General features: G+C 43.2%; 1 protein-coding gene across 1 annotated transcript; it reads left to right on the top strand.

Annotated features, from left to right (window-relative positions):
- The first annotated feature begins 4,516 nt into the window (after positions 1-4,516).
- Positions 4,517-19,556, top strand: LOC113898203 (histone-lysine N-methyltransferase SETMAR-like). The gene is made up of 4 exons (XM_027551132.1): positions 4,517-4,534; positions 5,987-6,532; positions 6,809-6,841; positions 18,442-19,556. The coding sequence occupies exons 1-4, from the start codon at positions 4,517-4,519 to the stop codon at positions 19,456-19,458; spliced, it is 1,614 nt and encodes a 537-aa protein (XP_027406933.1). The 3' UTR covers positions 19,459-19,556.
- Positions 19,557-19,999: the final 443 nt, after the last annotated feature.

Raw genomic sequence — 19,999 nt, 5'->3', positions numbered from 1 at the left:
GATGCTGAAGCTAAAGCTCCAACACTTTGGTCACCTGATGGGAAGAGATGACTCATTGGAAGACCCAGATGCTGGGAAAGATGGAGGGCAGAAGGAGAACGGGATGACAGAGGATGAGATGGTTGGATGGCATCACTGACTCAATGTCACGAGTTTGAGCAAGCTCCAAGAGATAGTGAAGGACAGGGAAACCCAACCATGCTGCAGTCCATGGGGCCACAAAGAGTTGGACACGGCTTAGTGACTGACGACACCAAGACTCCTCATGGAAATGGGGAGGGGGGCACAGTTCTTGAGGCATAAACCTACTGTGTTCCCCTCTCCTCCAGCTGAGGATTAAAGCCACCTTTCTATTTCCTCCAAACTCTCTCTCCGTATTTTTTATTTGGCTTTGGTGAGTAGAGAAAGCCAAGATTTTGGCCGGCAACAATTGGAGAAATGAGTTTTCTAATAGAGACCAAATCTTGGTCAGATACTTGGAACTTCAGCAGGAACCAGAGACATGCCCAGAACTGAGTGATTTAGGGTCAGTGACTGAGGGCGGCCCACCTGTGGAGTCTTCTCAAGACAGGCACACCCAGAAGGCAACACTGAACTAACTGCAAGGTGAAAATGAGATAGCTTCAGTTCAGTTCAGTCGCTCAGTCGTGTCCGACTCTTTGTGACCCCATGAATCGCAGCACGCCAGGCCTCCCTGTCCATCACCAACTCCCGGAGTTCACTCAGACTCATGTCCATCGAGTCAGTGATGCCATCCAGCCATCTCATCCTCTGTCGTCCCCTTCTCCTCCTGCCCCCAATCCCTCCCAGCATCAGAGTCTTTTCCAATGAGTCAACTCTTCACATGAGGTGGCCAAAGTACTGGAGTTTCAGCTTTAGTATCATTCCTTCCAAAGAAATCCCAGGGCTGATCTCCTTCAGAATGGACTGGTTGGATCTCCTTGCAATCCTAGGGACTCTCAAGAGTCTTCTCCAACACCACAGTTCAAAAGCATCAATTCTTCGGTGCTCAGCTTTCTTCACAGTCCAACTCTCACATCCATACATGACCACAGGAAAAACCATAGCCTTGACTAGACAGACCTTTGTTGGCAAAGTAATGTCTCTGCTTTTCAATATGCTATCTAGGTTGGTCATAACTTTTCTTCCAAGGAGTAAGCGTCTTTTAATTTCATGGCTGCAGTCACCATCTGCAGTGATTTTGGAGCCCCAAAAATAAAGTCTGACACTGTTTCCACTGTTTCCCCATCTATTTCCCATGAAGTGATGGGACCAGATGCCATGAGCTTCAGGGATTCCCAAATCAGGGAAAACAGAAGCAATAAAGAGAAGAAACAGTTTAGTGGGAACTGAATTCACCTCTTCTTAGCTTTGCCCACTTGGTTGTACTAAATAATGACGATGATCACATACAAGGTTGAACCAAGGAAATGACCCACAATCTTTCCACTGGGAGCTAGGGGAACATCGATATTCAGAGTAAGTTAAGTAAAATCTGCAGTGTTTGTTTCAGTAATTGACTGGCACAAATGAAGTGCAGGCAGGTACCTCGCTTACACAAATCGTCATCATCTTGCTCAGTGGCTGTCAGAGGCTTCAACTTGTCTGTATATTGGCAGCCAGTCCTAGGTCCAAGATGGCTAACAATGAATGAATTAGGATCTCTTGAAAAACTGCATTCTATGATAGTTGAATATTCAAGCATTCTTGTGTGTGTATGCATGTGCCTGCACGTGTGTGTATAAGGAGCTAATTAGGAAAGTGTAGCAGATTGTAATTTGAGCTATTGTTTTTTCTTAACTGTTGACTCTTAGTTTTTAAAAAGCATTTGTGCAGAATTTTAAAGTGCAAATGTTAAATATCTTTCAAGGCAGAGAGGTTATTGCTATCTAGTGGTTGAACAACATCATGAATGTACTGAATGACAATGGACTGTATACTTTTTTTCCAATTTGTGTCAAGAACCATTTCTATTGATACCTAAATTTTTATATTATTTTATCACATAGACCATTACAGTGGGTTAAGTAGAGTTTCCTGTATTATACAGGAGGTCTTATTAGTTAGATACTTTATAAATATTAATACTAATTTGTATATGTCCATCCCAATCTTCTGATTTATCCCTTCCCCTTCCCCCCAGTAACCATAAGCTTATTTTCTACATCTGTAACTCTTTCTGTTTTGTATAAGTTCATTTGTATTTTTTTAGATTCCACATATAAGGAATATCATATGATATTTCTATCTCTCTGTCTGACTTAACTCACTCAATATGACTATCTCTAGAAGGAAATGGCAACCCACTCCAGTGTTCTTGCCTGGAGAATCCCGGTGACGGTGGAGCCTGGTGGGCTACCGTCTATGGGTTGCAGAGTCGGACACAACTGAAGCGACTTAGCAGCAGCAGCAGCAGGCCCATCTGTGTTACTATAAATGGCATTATTTCGATATTTTGTTATGGCTGAATAGGACTGTATGCTTTAAAGGCATTAATTCATGTCATGTGAATTTCACCTCTATTTAAGAAAAATATTGCTAGAACCATTCTCTTTGTTATGCTAAGCCATTCTGATGCAAAATTCAGTAGGGTAAAAATTGAACTTCTTACTGTTGTTAGTGCAATAAATCTCATTTAGACCTCGATTTTTCATAGGCTTTTACTGTGTCCAGAAATGCATCTCTAAATAAAACTGTTATGAGCTTTTTCTTCTAAAAAGTTATTTTAAAATAATAGCAGGGACTTCCCTGGTGGTACCGTGGTTAACAATCTGCCTAAGCATGCAGGGGACTCCAGTTCCATCCCTGGCGAGGGAATTAAGATCCCTCATGGACTTCCCTGGTAGCTCAGACAGTAAAGTGTCTGTCTACAATGCGGGAGACCTGGGTTCAATCCCTGGGTTGGGAAGATTCCCTGGAGAAGGAAATGGCAACCCACTCCAGTACTCTTGCCTAGAAAAATCCCATGGACGGAGGAGCCTGGTGCAGGCTACTGTCCATGGGGTCGAAAAGTCGGACATGACTGAGATACTTCACTTACTTATGCTTGAGAGCAACTCAGCCTGAATGCCACAACTAGAGAGCCCCTGCATTGTAAGGAAAGATGGGTGCCACATGCCACAACTAAGACCCAATGCAGCAAAATAAACAAGTAAAAAAAATTTCAAACATAAATATATAAATGGTGTCCAAAAAACCCAGTACCCTTTTTTTAAAATATTCACCTACTTTAACATTTAACATTTTACCCTATGCTTTATCATTTACTTTATATCTTTCAATATACAACTAAGAATATTCCCTTATATAATCATAGTACATTTATCAACTACAGTGAAGTAAACGTTGATCCAGTATTTTATCTAATCTGCCATTTGTGTTCCAGTTTTGTCAGTTAACCAAATAATGTCCTTTGTAACATCTTCCCTCCAGTACAAGAACTGGTGCATGGTCCGACATTATATTTTATTTTTTAAAGAGCCCAAAGGTTATTTATTTGATCATTTTTTGTATTTGATGTACTCCTGTACTCCTTGTTTATGTGGAAGGAGCCCAATTACATGGTAGTGTGAAAATTCTTTGGGACCGCCCTTCTTTGGGGTTAGAATGAAAACTGAACTTTTCCAGTCTTTGGCCTTTGCTGAGTTTTCTAAATTTGCGGCATATTGAGTGGAGCACTTTCACAGCATCATCTTTTAGGATTTGAAATAGCTCAGCTGGAATTCTATCACTTCCTCTAGCTTTGTTCCTAGTAATGCTTCCTAAGCCCCACTTGACTTCACACTCTAGGATGTCTGGCTCTGGATGAGTGGCCACATCATCATGGTTATCTGGGATATTAAGACTTTTTTGTACAGTTCTGTGTATCCTTGCCAAAACTTAAACTATTCTGCTTTCATTAGGTCCTTAACAAAAAGACCTTCAGTCCTTTATCGTGCCCATCTTTGCATGAAATCTTCCCTTGATATTTTCAATTTTCTTGAAGAGATCTCATCTTTCACATTCTATTGGTTGGTTTCCTCTATTGCTTTGCATTGTTCACTAAAGAATGCTTTCTTATCTCTCCTTGTTACTTTCTGGAATTCTGCATTCAGTTTGGTGTATTTTTCCCTTTCTTGTTTTTCACTTTTCTTCTTCTCTCAGCTATTTCTAAAACCTTCTCAACCTCTTTACTTTCCTGCCTATCTTTTCCTTTGGGATGGTTTTGATCACCACCTCCTATATAATGTTACAAAAAAAAAATCTGTCCATGTTCTTCAGGCATTCTGTCTACCAGGTCTAATTCCTTGACTCTATTCATCCCCTCCACTGTATAATCATAAGGGATTTGATTTAGGTCATACCTGAAAGGCTTACTGGTTTTCCCTACTTTCTTCAATTTAAGTCTAAAATTTGCAATAAGGAGCTCATGATCTGAGCCACAGTCAGCGCCAGGTCTTGTGTTTGCTGACTGTATAGAGCTTCTCCATCCTTGACTGCAAATAATCAATCTCATTTTGCTATTGACCATCTGGTGATGACCACGTGTAGAAAGGTTTGTGTTGTTCAAAGAGGGTATTTCCTATATTTCCAGTGTGTTCTCTTGTGTTCTCAAGCGGTACTTTTAAACAAAAGTTTCTTATTCAGCAAAGAATCTACAGATGATGACTGCAGCCATGAAATTAAAAGACCCTGGCTTCTTGGAAGAAAAGCTATGACAAATCTAGACAGCATATTAAAAAGCAGAGGCATCACTTTGCCAACAAAGATCCATATAGACAAAGCTATGGGCTTTCCAGTAGTCATGTACAGATGTGAGAGTTGGACCATGGAGAAGGCTGAGCACTGAAGAACTGATGCTTTCAAGCTGTGGTGCTGGAGAAGACTCTTCAGAGTCCCTTGGACAGCAAGGAGATCAAACCAGTCAATCCAAAAGGAAATCAACCCTGGATATTCATTGAAAGGACTGATGCTGAAGCTGAAGCTCCAATACTCTGGCCACCTGCTGAAAAGAGCCAACTTATTAGAAAAAACCCTCATGCTGGGAAAGACTGAGAGTAGAAGTGGGTGACAGAGGATGAAAGTGTTGTATGGCATCATCAACTCAATGGACATGTGTTTGACCAAACTCATAGGGCAGGGAAGCCTGGCTGGCCATGCTGCAGTCCATGGGGTCCCGAAGAATTGAACACGACTCAGCGAGTGAACAACAGCAAGAAAAGAAACTGGGTGATGTGATCTCACCAGTTATGGAATTCCAGCTCTGACCTCCAGCCTGAAGCTCTTTTCCACCTCGGAAAGGTGTTGAGGTCAGCAAGTGTTTAAAAAAAAAACAAAAACAGGCAGGAGCTGGGTGGATGTGCTTTCCCTTCTGCACAGGAGGGGATCGGTGGTCCAGGTGGGGTCTGAGAGAGGGTGAGCATCCTGGGCCTGGTGTGGGTGTGTGTGTGGGGGGGAGACTCAGAAACCCACTAAGCTCCTGAGACGAACTGCCAGCACTCTTGGTCCCTCAATGCACGACTTAAAGAAGCTACTCACGAAGACCCCACCCAGAAACCTATCAGGGAAGCACGGCCAGGACCCGCGCCTGCGCAGTGGCGCCCCGCACCAACTTTCCAAGATGCCCCCCCACCCCCCCGTCCCCGCACCAAGACTCGCTTCCCGCAGACCACCGACCCTGGAGACGTTTTCTTCTTCAGTCGCTCAGTCGTGTCCGACTCTTTACAATCCTATGGACTGCAGCACGCCAGGCTTCCCTGTCCACATATCCGGGAGTTTGTTCAAACTCATGTTCATTGAGTCATACCTTTTCTTGAGTGCTGCTGTCCATGAGGTCACAAAGAGTCGAACACAACTGAGCGACTGAACAACTGAGTGAGGCGAAAAACTGGTTCATAGTTAAACACGTTGTCTCTCCCTTCCCATTCTGTGAACTATAAACCTTCCGACTCTACACAGAAGGGACTCATTCCTCGGGGCTTCTCTGTAGCTGGCTGCCAACCGGTAGCCCGGAGGGTTGTGGGTGGGCGCACCCGGAGACCACGTGGCCGGCATCCGCCAATCAGCGCAAGACGGCACACTGCGGCTCGGCTTCAAACAAACTACCGTCTGGCGAGAGCGGCCAGAGGGGAGAGCGGCCTGTGGGGCCCCGCCCCCTCGCCTGGGTCTGGGGGCCCCGCGAGACCGCGGGCGGGTGGGGGCGCCGAGAGTGGGGGCGGGGCGCAGTGGTCGAGTGACGGCCGGTCTCACCTACTCGGGGTGCGGGCCGCGGAGCGGTGGACCCCGCAGCCAATGGGCGGGGGCGAGGGCGAGGGGCGGCCCGGCCGGCGGGGAGGGGGAGCCCGCGGCCGGCGGACGCAGGGGGAGGAGGGGGCGGGCTCCCAATCTGGTTCCATCCGGTTCTCCCACCACCCCCGCCGCGGGTCCCAGCAGCTCGGGCGGCGAGAGGAGCGGCAGCGGTCAGGCTACTCAGCTTCGCGAAGGCTCTCGGCGCGCCGCGGCCCTCAGGCACCCGGCTCTCGCCCGCCCCGTCGCCACGATGCCCAAGAGGAAGGTGAGCAGTGGCCGCGTCCCGCACACGCCTACTCCGCCGCCCGGCCGTCCCCAGAGCCCCGCGAGGCCCAGGCCCGCTGCGCTGGGCCGGGGAGGCGGCCGAACCAGCCTGAACGGGCGCCGGGCGATTCTGGGACTTTCGGCGGCCGGAGGAGCTTGGGTGGGCTATTCGAACCGGTGCGGTGAAGGCCGTTAATGTCACACGCCCGTGGCTGCTGGGCGTCAGAGCAGTATTGTTCGCGAGCTGCGCCCACTGGTCGTCTCTTTCCTCCTGCAGGTCATCTCCGCGGAGGGGTCAGTAAAGGAAGAGGTGAGACGCCATCCCGCTCCGTTCCCCGGGGGTGGTCTCGGTTTGCACCATACCACACATTCCTTGCTCATTTTCAGTTCAGTCGCTCAGTCGTGTCCGACTCTTTGTGACCCCATGAATCGCAGCACGCCAGGCCTCCCTGTCTATCACCAGCTCCCGGAGTTCACTCAGACTCACGTCCATCGAGTCAGTGATGCCATCTAGCCATCTCATCCTCTGTCGTCCCCTTCTCCTCTTGCCCGCAATCCCTCCCAGCATCAGAGTCTTTTCCAGTGAGTCAACTCTTCGCGTGAGGTGGCCAAAGTACTGGAGTTTCAGCTTTAGCATCACACCTTCCAGGGCTGATCTCCTTCAGAATGGACTGGTTGGATCTCCTTGCAGTCCAAGGGACTCTCAAGAGTCTTCTCCAACAACCACAGTTCAAAACCATCAATTCTTCGGCACTCAGCTTTCTTCCGAGTCCAACTCTCACATCCATACATGACCACTGGAAAAACCATAGCCTTGACTAGACGAACCTTTGTTGGCAAAGTAATGTCTCTGCTTTTCAATATGCTATTTAGGTTGGTCATAATTTTCCTTCCAAGGAGTAAGCGTCTTCTAATTTCATGGCTGCAGTCACCATCTGCAGTGATTTTGGAGCCCAGAAAAATAAAGTCTGACACTGTTTCCACTGTTTCCCCATCTATTTCCCATGAAGTGATGGGACCAGATGCCATGATCTTTGTTTTCTGAATGTTGAGTTTTAAGCCAGCTTTTTCACTCTCCTCTTTCACTTTCATCAAGAGGCTCTTTAGTTCCTCTTCACTTTCTGCCATAAGGGTAGTGTCATCTGCGTATCTGAGGTGATTGATATTTCTCCCGGCAATCTTGATTCCAGCTTGTGCTTCCAGCCCAGCATTTCTCATGACGTACTGTGCATATAAGTTAAATAAGCAGGGTGACAATATACAGCCTTCACGTACTCCTTTTCCTATTTGGAACCAGTCTGTACCATGTCCAGTTCTAACTGTTGCTTCCTGACCTGCATACAAATTTCTCAAGAGGCAGATCAGGTGGTCTGGTATTCCCATCTCTTTCAGCATTTTCCACAGTTTATTGTGATCCACACAGTCAAAGGCTTTGGCATAGTCAATAAAGCAGAAGTAGATGTTTTTCTGGAACTCTCTTGCTTTTTCGATGATTCAATGGATATTGGCAATTTGGCTCATTTTATATACTTCCAAAGCTCAAGAGGAGATTGGCAAAGCTATCAGCTGTAAGTAAAGCAAGGCCCCTAACCTCTTTTTTTCTTGGGGTTCAACCCAGGAAAGAAATTCAGTGTTGTTAGGTCTTTGCAAACAGTAACTGTGGCTTCAGAAGGTGAATTTTAAATCATCATAACTAGGCTCAAACATCTTTACTAATCAAAGTAGAAACCATTACAATCAACAGATTGTTGCCAATGAGAAATGTTTGTTTATTCCTTTAGTGTATAAAACTCTGATTTGGGAGTCCATGAACTCTTGGAAACCATTTTCTTAGTCATTCTGGTTGTGGAAGCAGCTTTCGTGCAAATAATTGTCAAGACGCTTGAAGAAGTGGTTGGCAAGAGGGTAGGTAAATATGGCAGCAAATTAGGCAAAACTTTGTAGCCCGATGCGTAAAACTTCTGAAGCATGGTTGTGCAATCTATGGTCTAGCATTGTGGAGAAGAACTGGGCCCTTTTAGTTGACCAGTGCTGGCCGCAGGCGCTGCAGTTTTTGGTGCATCTCGGTTTACTGAGCATACTTCTCAGATGTAATGCTTGCACTTGGATTCAGAAAGCTGTAGTGGATCAGACTGGCAGCAGACCACCGAACAGTGACCATGACACTTTTTTGGTACAAGTTCAGGGATTCATTTTGATCCAGCCACTGAGCTGGTCACTGCCGGTTGTTGGATAAAAATCTAGTTTTTGTGGCTCGTCATAATTGGATTGAGATATGGTTCAGTGTTGTTCCATTGAATGAGAGAAGACAACACTTCAAATCACAATTCTTTTGATCTGAAGTCAGTTCATGAGGCACGCACTTATTGAGCTTTTTCACCTTTCCAATTTGCTTCAAATGCCAAATGACAGTAGAATGGTTGATGTTGAATTCTTGGGCAACTCTTTGGTAGTTGTAAGAGGATCACCTTTGATGCTGCTCTCAGTTGGTAGCTGTCAACTTCTGATGGCCAGCCACTACACTCCTCATCTTCAAGTCCCTTGTCTCCTTTTCTAAACTTCCTGAACCGGTACTGCACTGTACCTTCCTTAGTACCTGGGCCAAATGTGTGTGCAATCATTTTGAACTCGAATAAGAAAGTCACTCTAATTTGCTTTTTCTCTAACATCATTTTTGTAATCTAAAATAAATATAAATAGCAAGTAATAAATCATAACAAAAGTTTAAAAAGCGATAAATGCATATTACATTCATGTATAGCATAACCTCATTAATTTTAGAATGTATCCCTATATCAAACAGCAAAGTCCAACAGTGCAAAACCACAGTTACTTTTGCACCAACCTAATAACTTTACCTTTTACAAATCTGCTCCTTCAAAAGTGGAAACGAAGCCAAAACAGCAGCCGGAAAGGTAGATTTCAAACTCACCTTTAAAGACCATGGTGTCTTCAAAATGTTCCAGTGCTGCTAATGCATACTTCTGGCCACTGACATCTTGACTATGAGTATCTCAAAACCAACCAGAGTTTGGTGTCATAACCTCTTGAAAAGTAGGAGTTCATTTACCACTTTTTAAGTTTGTGTTATAATCAGATCAGATCAGATCAGTCGCTCAGTCGTGTCCGACTCTTTGTGACCCCATGAATCACAGCACGCCAGGCCTCCCTGTCCATCACCAACTCCTGGAGTTCACCCAGACTCTAACGTCCATCAAGTCAGTGATGCCATCCAGCCATCTCATCCTCTGTCGACCCCTTCTCTTCTTGCCCCCAATCCCTCCCAGCATCAGAGTCTTTTCCAATGAGTCAACTCTTCGCGTGAGGTGGCCAAAGTACTGGAGTTTCAGCTTTAGTATCATTCCTTCCAAAGAAATCCCAGGGCTGATCTCCTTTAGAGTGGACTGGCTGGATCTCAAGCCACGAGTCCAAGGGACTCTCAAGAGTCTTCTCCAACACCATAGTTCAAAAGCATCAATTCTTCGGCGCTCAGCCTTCTTCACAGTTCAACTTTCACATCCATACATGACCACAAGAAAAACTATAGCCTTGACTAGACAAACCTTTGTTGGCAAAGTAATGTTTCTGCTTTTGAATATGCTATCTAGGTTGGTCAGAACTTTCCTTCCAAGGAGTAAGCGTCTTCTAATTTCATGGCTGCAGTCACCATCTGCAGTGATTTTGGAGCCCAGAAAAATAAAGTCTGACACTGTTTCCACTGTTTCCCCATCTGTTTCCCATGAAGTGATGGGACCGGATGCCATGATCTTTGTTTTCTGAATGTTGAGCTTTAAGCCAACTTTTTCACTCTCACTTTCACTTTCATCAAGAGGCTTTTTAGTTCCTCTTCACTTTCTGCCATAAGGGTGGTGTCATCTGCATATCTGAGGTTATTGATATTTCTCCCAGCAATCTTGATTCCAGCTTGTGTTTCTTCCAGTCCAGCGTTTCTCATGATGTACTCTGCATAGAAGTTAAATAAACAGGGTGACAGTATACAGCCTTGACGTACTCCTTTTCCTATTTGGAACCAGTCTGTTATTCCATGTCCAGTTCTAACTGTTGCTTCCTGACTTGCATACAGATTTCTTAAGAGGCAGGTCAGGTGGTCTGGTATTCCCATCTCTTTCAGAATTTTCCACAGTTTATTGTGATCCACACAGTCAAAGGCTTTGGCATAGTCAATAAAGCAGAAATAGATGTTTTTCTGGAACTCTCTTGCTTTTTCTATGATTCAGCGGATGTTGGCAATTTGATCTCTGGTTCCTCTGCCTTTTCTAAAACCAGCTTGAACATCAGGAAGTTCACGGTTCACATATTGCTGAAGTCTGGCTTGGAGAATTTTGAGCATTACTTTACTAGCATGTGAAATGAGTGCAATTGTTCGGTAGTTTGAGCATTCTTTGGCATTGTCTTTCTTTGGGATTGGAATGAAAACTGACCTTTTCCAGTCCTGTGGCCACTGCTGAGATTTCCAAATTTGCTGGCATATTGAGTGCAGCACTTTCACAGCATCATCTTTCAGGGTTTGGAATAGCTCAACTGGAATTCTATCACCTCCACTAGCTTTGTTCATAGTGATGCTTTCTAAGGCCCACTTGACTTCACATTCCAGGATGTCTGGCTCTAGATGAGTGATAACACCATCATGATTATCTGGGTCATGAAGATCTTTTTTGTACAGTTCTTCTGTGTATTCTTGCCATCTCTTCTTAATATCTTCTGCTTCTGTTAGGTCCATACCATTTCTGTCCTTTATCGAGCCCATCTTTGAATGAAATGTTCCTTTGGAACAATGTTGTTTCTGGTCTGGGTAAAATACAGTAGATGTAGTCATTGTCCTGTGGCTTCCCTAGAGGCTCAAGGGAAAGTAAAAAATCCCCCTGCTGTGCAGGAGCCTCAGGAGATGTGGGTTCTATCCCTGGGTCAGGAAGATCCCCTGGAAAGGGGAATGGCAACCCACTCCAGTATTCTTTCCAGGAGAACCCCATGGACAGAGGAGCCTGGTGGGCTACAGTCCATAAGGTCGCAATGAGTCAGACATGACTGAAGCAACTTGGCACAGTCAATTACCTGGCTTATGGTAATATAATGTATCAGATTAATGCTACTGCAGAATTTGGGAAATTTAAGACAGCTGAAAATACTGAAGCATAACCTTCACTTACCAGAGAAATCCATTCTTTACTTTGTGTGCATTTTGGTTAGTATATCTGTTGGTTACATGCTTGTACTTCCTCATATGACAATATCAGCAAAGCTAGAGCTGAGGCAAGGAAATGGGGAATGTGTAACTTTTTGCAAGTAATGTTCCCAGGGCAAGATAGGGGGTCATACCTTACATGCAGGGGGAGATCAAGAGGTGTGTCCTTTGAGAACATGACCAACAATGTTTTAAAATTATTTTATGTACAGTAATGTGTATTGTTGCTAAGTCATGTTGCTTTTTGTGGCCCCGTGGACTGCAGCATACCAAGCTTCCCCGTCCTTCACTATCTCCTAGATTTACCCAAACTTAAGTCCGTTGAGTCGGTAATGCTAACCAACCAGCTCATCCTGTTTCCCCCTTCTCCTTCGCCCTTGATCTTTCCTAGCATCAAGATCTTTTCCAGTGAGCTGCGTTTTCACCGAATGCAGCCAAAATATTGGAGCTTCCCCTTCAGCATCAGTCCTTCCAATGAATATTCAGGGTTGATTTCCATTAGAATTGACTGGTTTGAAGCTGTCCAAGGGACTCTGAAGAGTCTTCTCCAAGACCACAATTTGAAAGGATTAGGTACTCAGCCACCTTTAAGGTCTAACTGTGACATCTGCACGTGACTACTGGAAAAACCATAGCTTTGACTCTTGGGACCTTGTCAGCAAAGTGATGTCTCTGTTTTTTAATACTCTGTCTAGCTTTGTAATAGCTTTTCTTCCAAGGAGCAAGCGTCTTTTAGTTTCATGAGTGTACTCACTGTCCACAATGATTTTGGAGCCCAAGAAAATAAAATCTGTCACTGTTGCCACTTTTCTCCCTTCTAGTTGCCATGAAGAAATGGCACCAGATGCCATGATCTTAGTCTTTTGAATGTTGAATTTTAATCCAGCTTCTTCATGCATCTCTTTAGTCCTCATCAAGAGCTCTTTAGTTTCTCTTCACTTTCTGCCATTAGAGTAGTATCATCTGCATATCTGAGGTTGTTGATATTTCTCCTGGCAATCTTGATTCCAGCTTGTGATTCATCCAGCCCAGGATTTCACATGATGTACTCTGCATAGAAGTTAAATAAGCAGAGTGACAATATACAGTTTTGACATACTCCTTTCCCAATTTTGAACCAGTGGGTTGGTCCATGTCTCGTTCTAACTGTTGATGCTTGAGCTGCATACAGATTTCTCAGGAGACAACTATGTTGGTCTGTGCATTTCTTTTAAGAATTTTCCACAATTTGTTGTGATCCACACAGTCAAAGGCTTTCGCATAGTCAATGAAGCAGAAGTAAATGTTTTTCTGGAATTCCCTTGTTTTTCTGTGATCCAGCAGATGTTGGCAATTTGATCTCTGGTTCTTCTGCCTTTTGGAACCCACCTTGTGTATCTGAAGTTCTCAGTTCACATACTGCTGAAGCCTAGTTTGAAGGATTTTGATCGTTACCTTGCTAGCATGTGAAATGAGCACAATTATGCAGTAGTTTGAACATTCTTTGGCATTGCCCTTCTTTGGGATTGGAATGAAAACTGACCTTTTCCAGTCCTGTGGCCACTGCTGAGTTTCTCAAATTTGATGACATACTGGGTCCAGCACTTTAACAGCATCATCTTTTAAGATTTGAAATAGCTCAAATGCAATTCGTCACCTCCTCTACTTTTCTTTGCAGTAAGCCTTCCTAACCCCAACTTGACTTCACACTCCGGCATGTCTGGCTCTAGGTGAGTGACCACACCATTGTGGGTATCTGGATTATTTTGCATAGTTTTTCTGTGTATTCTTGCCACCTCTTTTTAATTTCTTTTGCTTCTTAGATCCTTACTGTTTCTGTCCTTTATCGTGTCCATCCTTGCATGAAATGTTTCCTTGAGATCTCTAATTTCTTGAAGAGATCTCTAGTCTTTCCCAGTCTATTGTTTTCCTCTCTTTGGGATGGTTTTGGTCACCACCTCCTGTACACTTTTACAAACTTCTGTCCAAAGTTCCTCAGGCACTCTGTCTTCCAGAGTCTATTCCCTTGAATCTATTCATCATCTCCACTGTATAATCATAGGGATTTGATTTAGGTCCTACCTGAATGGCCTGCTACTACTAAGTCACTTCAGTCATGTCCAACTCTGTGCGACCCCATAGATGGCAGCCCATCAGGCTCCCCCGTCCCTGGGATTCTCCAAGCAAGAACACTGGAGTGGGTTGCCATTTCCTTCTCCAGTGCATGAAAGTGAAAAGTGAAAGTGAAGTTGCTCAGTCGTATCCGACTCTTAGCGACCCCATGGACTGCAGCCCACCAGGCTCCTCCGTCCTTGGGATTTTCCAGGCAAAAGTACTGGAGTGGGGTGCCATTGCCTTCTCCGGGTTTTCCCTACTTTTTTCAATTTAAGGCTGAATTTTGCAATAAGGAACTCATGATCTGAGCCATAGTTAACTTGGTCTTGTTTTTGCTGACTGTATAGAGCGTCTCCATCCTTCACTGCAAAGAATGTAATCACTTGATTTCAATGTTAACCATCTGGTGATATCCATTTGTAGAGTAGTCTCTTATGTTATTGGAAATGGGTGTTTGCAATGACCTGTGTATTCTCTTGACAAAACTCTGTTAGCCTTTGCCTTACTTCATTTGTACTCCAAGGTCAAACTTGCCGTTACTCCAGGTGCATGTTGACTTCCTTAGCTTTCCATTTCAATCCAGTGATGAAAAGGATATTTTTTGGTGTTAGTTCCAGAAGGTTTTGTAGGTCTTCATAGAACCGGTCAATTTCAGCTTCTTCAGCATTTGTGGTTGGGGCATAGACTTGGATGTTGAATGGTTTTTCTTGGAAAGGAACCGAGATCATTCTGTCATTTTTGAGGTTGCACACAAGAACTGCATTTCTGATTCTTCTGTTGACTGTGAGGGCTACTCCATTTCTTCTAAGGGATTCTTCCCCACAGTAGTAGATATAACAGTCACCTGAATTAAATTTGCCTGTTCCCACCCATTTTAGTTCACTGATTCCTAAGACGATGTTTTCTCTTGCCATCTGCTTCCAATTCACCTTGATTGGACCGCGTCCAATTTACCTTGATTCATGGACTTAACATTCCATGTTCCTATGCAATACTGTTCTTTACAGCATTGGATTTTACTTTCTTCACCAGATACGTCCAAAACTGAGTATTGTTTCTGCTTTGGCTGAGCCTCTTCATTCTTTCTGGAGTTATTAGTAATTGTCCTCTGCTCTTCCCCAGTAGTATACTGGACATGTTCCAACATGGGGGGCTCATCTTTCAGTGTCGTATCTTTTTTGCATTTTTACACAGTTCACGGAGTTCTCGCGGCCAGAATACTGGAGTGGTTTGCCAGTCTTTTCTGCAGTAGATCACGTTTTGTCAGAATTCTCCACTATGACCCGTCCTTCTTCACTGGCCCTACGTGGCGTGGCGTGGCTCATAGCTTCATTGAGTTACGCAAGCTCCTTCTCCACAACAAGGCACTGACCTATGAAGGAAAGAAGAGAAGCAAAAAGCAAGGGAGAAAGGGAAAGGTTTACCCAGCTGAATCCAGAGTTCCAGAGCAACGTGAAGGCCTTCTTCAATGAACAATGCAAAGAAATAGAGGAAAACAGCAGAAAGGGAAAGACTAGAAATCTCTTCAAGAAAATTAGAGATATCAAACATTTCATGCAGAGAAGGGCACAATAAAGGACAGAAACGGTAAAGACCTAATAGACGCAGAAGAGATCAAGAAGAGATGTCAAGAATACACAGAAAAACTGTACAAAAACTATCTCAATGACACAGATAACCACGATAGTGTGGTCACTCACTCAAAGCCAGACATTCTGGAGTGTAAAGTCAAGTGGGCCTTAGGAAGCACTGCTTCAAGTAAAGCTAGTGAAGATGATGGAATTCCAGCAGAGCTATTTAAAATCCTAAGTGATGATGCTATTTAAGTTCTGCACTCAATATATTAGCAAATTTGGAAAACCCAGCAGTTGCCACAAGACTGGAAAAGGTCAATTCATCCCAATTCCCAAGAAGGGCATTAGTAAAAAAGTGTTCAAACTACTGGCCAGTTGTACTCATTTCCCATGCTAGTAAGGTTATGCTCAAAAGCCTTTAAGCTAGTCTTCAGCAGTACATAAACTGAAACTTCCAGATATTCAAGCTGGGTTTAGAAAAGGTAGAGAAACCAGAGATCAAATTGCCAGGATTCACTGGATCATAGAGAAATCAAGGTAATTCCAGAAAAATATCTATTTCTGTGTCACTGACTACCATAAAGCCCTTGACTGTGTATCATAACAAACTGTGGAAAACTCTTAAAAGAGATGGGAATACCAGAGAAATCTGTATGCCGGTCAAGAAGCAACAGTTAGAATCCTTTATGCAACAACTGACTGGTTCAGGGTTGAGAAAGGAGTATGACAAGGCTGTTTATTGTCACTCTGCTTTTTTAATTTATATGCAGAGAACATCATGGGAAATGCTGGGCTGAATGAGTTACAAGCTGGGATCAAGATTTTTGGGAGAAATATCAACAACCTCAGATACACAGATGATACCAGTCTAATGATAGAAAGTGAAGAGGAACTAAAGAGCCTCTTGATGAGGGTGAAAAGAGGGGAGTGAAAAAGCCGGCTTTAAATTCAATATTAAAAATCTAAGTTCATGACCTCTGGTCCCGTCACTTCATGGCAAATAGAAGGGGGAAAGGTGCAAACAGTGACAGATTTCCTCTTCTTGGGCTCTGAAATCACTGTGGATGGTAACTGCAGCCGTGAAATTAAAAGACGATTGTTTCTTGGCAGGAAAGCTATGACAAACCTAGACAATGTATTAAAAACCAAAGACATTGCTTGGCTGACAAAAGTTTGTATAGTCAAACCAGTAGTCAATGTATGGATGTGATCGTTGGACCATAAAAAAGGCAGAGCATCAAAGAAATGATGCTTTTGAACTCTCGTGCTGGAGAAGAATCTTGAGAGTCCCTTGGACAGCAAGGAGATCAAACCAGTCAATCCTAAAGGAAATCAACCCTGAATGCTCATTGTAAAGACTGAAGCTGAAGCTCCAGTACTTTCACCACCAGATGTGAATAGCCTACTCTCTGGGAAAGACCCTGATGCTGAGAAAGATAGAAGGAGAAGGGGATGACATAGGATGAGATGATTGTATGGCATTACTAATTCAATGGACGTGAACTTAGGCAAACTCCAGGATATGGTGAGGGACAGGGAGGCCTGGCATGCTGCAGTCCATGAGGTCACAGAATTGGACACAACTTGGCAACCAACTACAGAGTGGAGTGTAAAATTTTTAGCGTTTTTCCAAAAGAAGGTTCTGTTTTGTGATCTTTTATAAAAGGATCCAGGGAAGGTATAGGCATAGTATGTCAACTTGGAATTTCTCTGACCAGAAAAATTGTAAGAATTCTGTACAAAAATGCAGTAAAGGGAAATTTCATGAAGGTGGGGAAAAAATAGTGGATCTTGTTGCAAAATATCTGCATGAAAAGTTTACTACTATTATGTATCTATTTGCTTTTTCAGTAAACCAGTTGGCTGAAATAGTATGCCTATTTTCTGTTACATCTTTCTTATTTACCTGGCTTCATTTTGACCTGCCCTAAAAGTTTGTTGTTGTTGTTGTTAATAAGAGTCCCTAAAAAGAGTTTAGGGACTTCCCTGTGGTCCAGTGGTTAAGACTCCAAGTTCCCAATGCAGGGAGCCCAGATTCCTTCCCTGGTTAAGGAACTGAGATCCCACATGATGATCTGAGCGGCCAAAAGAGGGTGGGGGGAAGAAAAGATTTTACTTCCAGTTTGGCTTTGGACATCAGATGTAAATAATGTTTTTCTTCCTCCCATGGAGAGGCCAACAGGTAAGTTTTTACATGTTCCTTGAAAAACAAACCTGTTGGTTTAGTTTTCCCAAGGGAAAAATGATGGGGAAAGGAAGGAGCTTTTTTCCCTTTAGTCATCTTTGTAATTGATCCATTTGAAGGCTTAAACAGAAGGTAAAGCTTTTGGTGTCTTTAATACCATGATGCAGACATGTAGATTTATTTTGTTTCCTCTTGCTTTCTAGCTATTAGTGGTATTATCCCAGTGTAGGATATTTTCAGTTTTCACATTTGTATGTTACTGTGATAGTGGTTATAAAATTAATGAGAAATCAGAAAGAAATCAGATTAAGAATGTTTTTAAATACAGAAACAATTGTGACACTTCATGGTGTCAGTGTGTGTAGCAGTGTTGTCCCAATTCTGTTTGTTATTAGGTAATTTATTATTTATTCTAAAGATACTGAATTGCTAGTTGTTGTCATGCTATCATGTATGAAATGCCACTATTGGCACAGAATCCATTCCACTGATTTTTTTCCCCATCTTAGCATTGAAGTTGTGAGATCTGTTTTTGTAGCTGTTTAATGTAGGTATTGGTCAGTATTGTAAAACTCATTAGTGACTTAATTTGGCTGTTAACTACCTTCTCTACTTAAAGGAAATAAATATTAAATATTTGTTAAATTTTTCCTTCCCCATTGGTGGATGGTATCCAAAAATACTGTTGTATTGATTGGTGCAAAAGTTATTGTGGTTTTTGCATTTTTAAATTTTCCATTTGATAATGCAGTATATTCTTAAATGTGGTTTTGTTATACATCACTTTAATGGGCATTTCTTGATGTATGTTTTTTTCCTAATGACTTACTATTTGCTGTTTGTGTTTACTTTAGACTATGGAAATGATGTTAGAGAAAAAGCAAATTCGAGCGATTTTCTTATTCGAGTTCAAAATGGGTCGTAAAGCAGCAGAGACAACTCGCAACATCAACAACGCATTTGGCCCAGGAACTGCTAAGGAACGTACAGTGCAGTGGTGGTTTAAGAAGTTTCGCAAAGGAGATGAGAGCCTTGAAGATGACGAGCGTAGTGCACGGCCATCAGAAGTTGACAACGACCAATTAAGAGAAATCATTGATGCCGATCCTCTTAAAACTACACGAAAAATTGCCGAAGAACTCAAGGTCAACCATTCTACAGTCGTTCGGCATTTGAAGCAAATTGGAAAGGTAAAAAAGCTCAATAAGTGGGTGCCTCATGAGCTGACCGAAATTCAAAAAAATCGTCGTTTTGAAGTGTCATCTTCTCTTATTATACGCAACAAAAATGAACCATTTCTCGATCGGATTGTGACATGCCACGAAAAGTGGATTTTATCTGATAACCAGCGACAACCAGCTCAGAGGTTGGATCGAGGGAAAACTCTGAACTTGTACCAAAAAAAGATCATGGTCACTGTTTGGTGGTCTGCTGCCGGTCTTATCCACTATAGCTTTCTGAATCCTGGTGAAACCATTACATCTGAGAAGTATGCTCAACAAATCAATGAGATGCACCAAAAACTACAACACCTACAGCCAGCATTGGTCAACAGAAAGGGCCCAGTTCTTCTCCACGACAATGCCCGACCACATGTCGCACAACCAGCCCTTCAGAAGTTTAATGAATTGGGCTACGAAGTTTTGCCTCATCCGCCACATTCACCTGACCTATTACCAACCCACTACCACTTCTTCAAGCATCTCGACAACTTTCTGCAGGGTAAACGCTTCCACAACCAGCAGGATGCAGAAAATGCTTTCCAAGAGTTTGTCAAATCCCGAAGCACGGGTTTTTACGCTACAGGAATAAACGAACTTACTTCTCGTTGGCAAAAATGTGTTGATTGTAATGGTTCCTATTTTGACTAATAAAGATGTGTTTGAGCCTAGTTATAATAATTTAAAATTCATGGTCCAAAACTGCAATTACTTTTGCACCAAATAAACAATTTGTTGTTTATAAGCCACCCAGTCTATGGCATTTTTGTTATAGCAGCCCCAGTATATTAAAACACTTCCTTTCCATATTTAGAAAGGCATACTTCACTGGGAGCAGGAAAGAATAATGTGACCAGGTTCCTCCTGGCTTAATGTTCTTTTTAAAATAACAGTCAGTAAATACATTGGACTGCTGGAAAGGAAAGCTTGTAACAATAATAACGCCAGTGATCTTGTCTAGTAACAAATATTTATACAGTCGTGTATCCATAAAGTTTGCAAGCAGGCTAGAAACGAGTATTGCATGGTAAGATCTATATCGATTGTTCATCCTTGGGCTCTTTGTGTTGCAGCATTTCCGGCCAACTTATTGAGCAGAGTGGTCCTCAAGAGCTCCCGTATCAGGGCCCATATCTTTGTTCTCTGCATCCCTTACATCTCATCCTTCTGCAGCTTGGATATCCAGCATAGC

This window comes from Bos indicus x Bos taurus, chromosome 1 (assembly GCF_003369695.1).
Source record: "Bos indicus x Bos taurus breed Angus x Brahman F1 hybrid chromosome 1, Bos_hybrid_MaternalHap_v2.0, whole genome shotgun sequence".
Classification (NCBI taxonomy): domain Eukaryota; kingdom Metazoa; phylum Chordata; class Mammalia; order Artiodactyla; family Bovidae; genus Bos; species Bos indicus x Bos taurus.
Note: the sequence above shows the minus strand (reverse complement) of the source record. Positions and strands in the feature narration are given on the sequence as shown.

Bases quoted from the DNA above. Each gene is read 5' to 3' on its own strand.
- LOC113898203 (XM_027551132.1), top strand. The intron at 6,533-6,808 runs GTGAGCAGTGGC...TTCCTCCTGCAG, and splicing joins CCACGATGCCCAAGAGGAAG to GTCATCTCCGCGGAGGGGTC. The intron at 6,842-18,441 runs GTGAGACGCCAT...TGTTTACTTTAG, and splicing joins AGGGGTCAGTAAAGGAAGAG to ACTATGGAAATGATGTTAGA.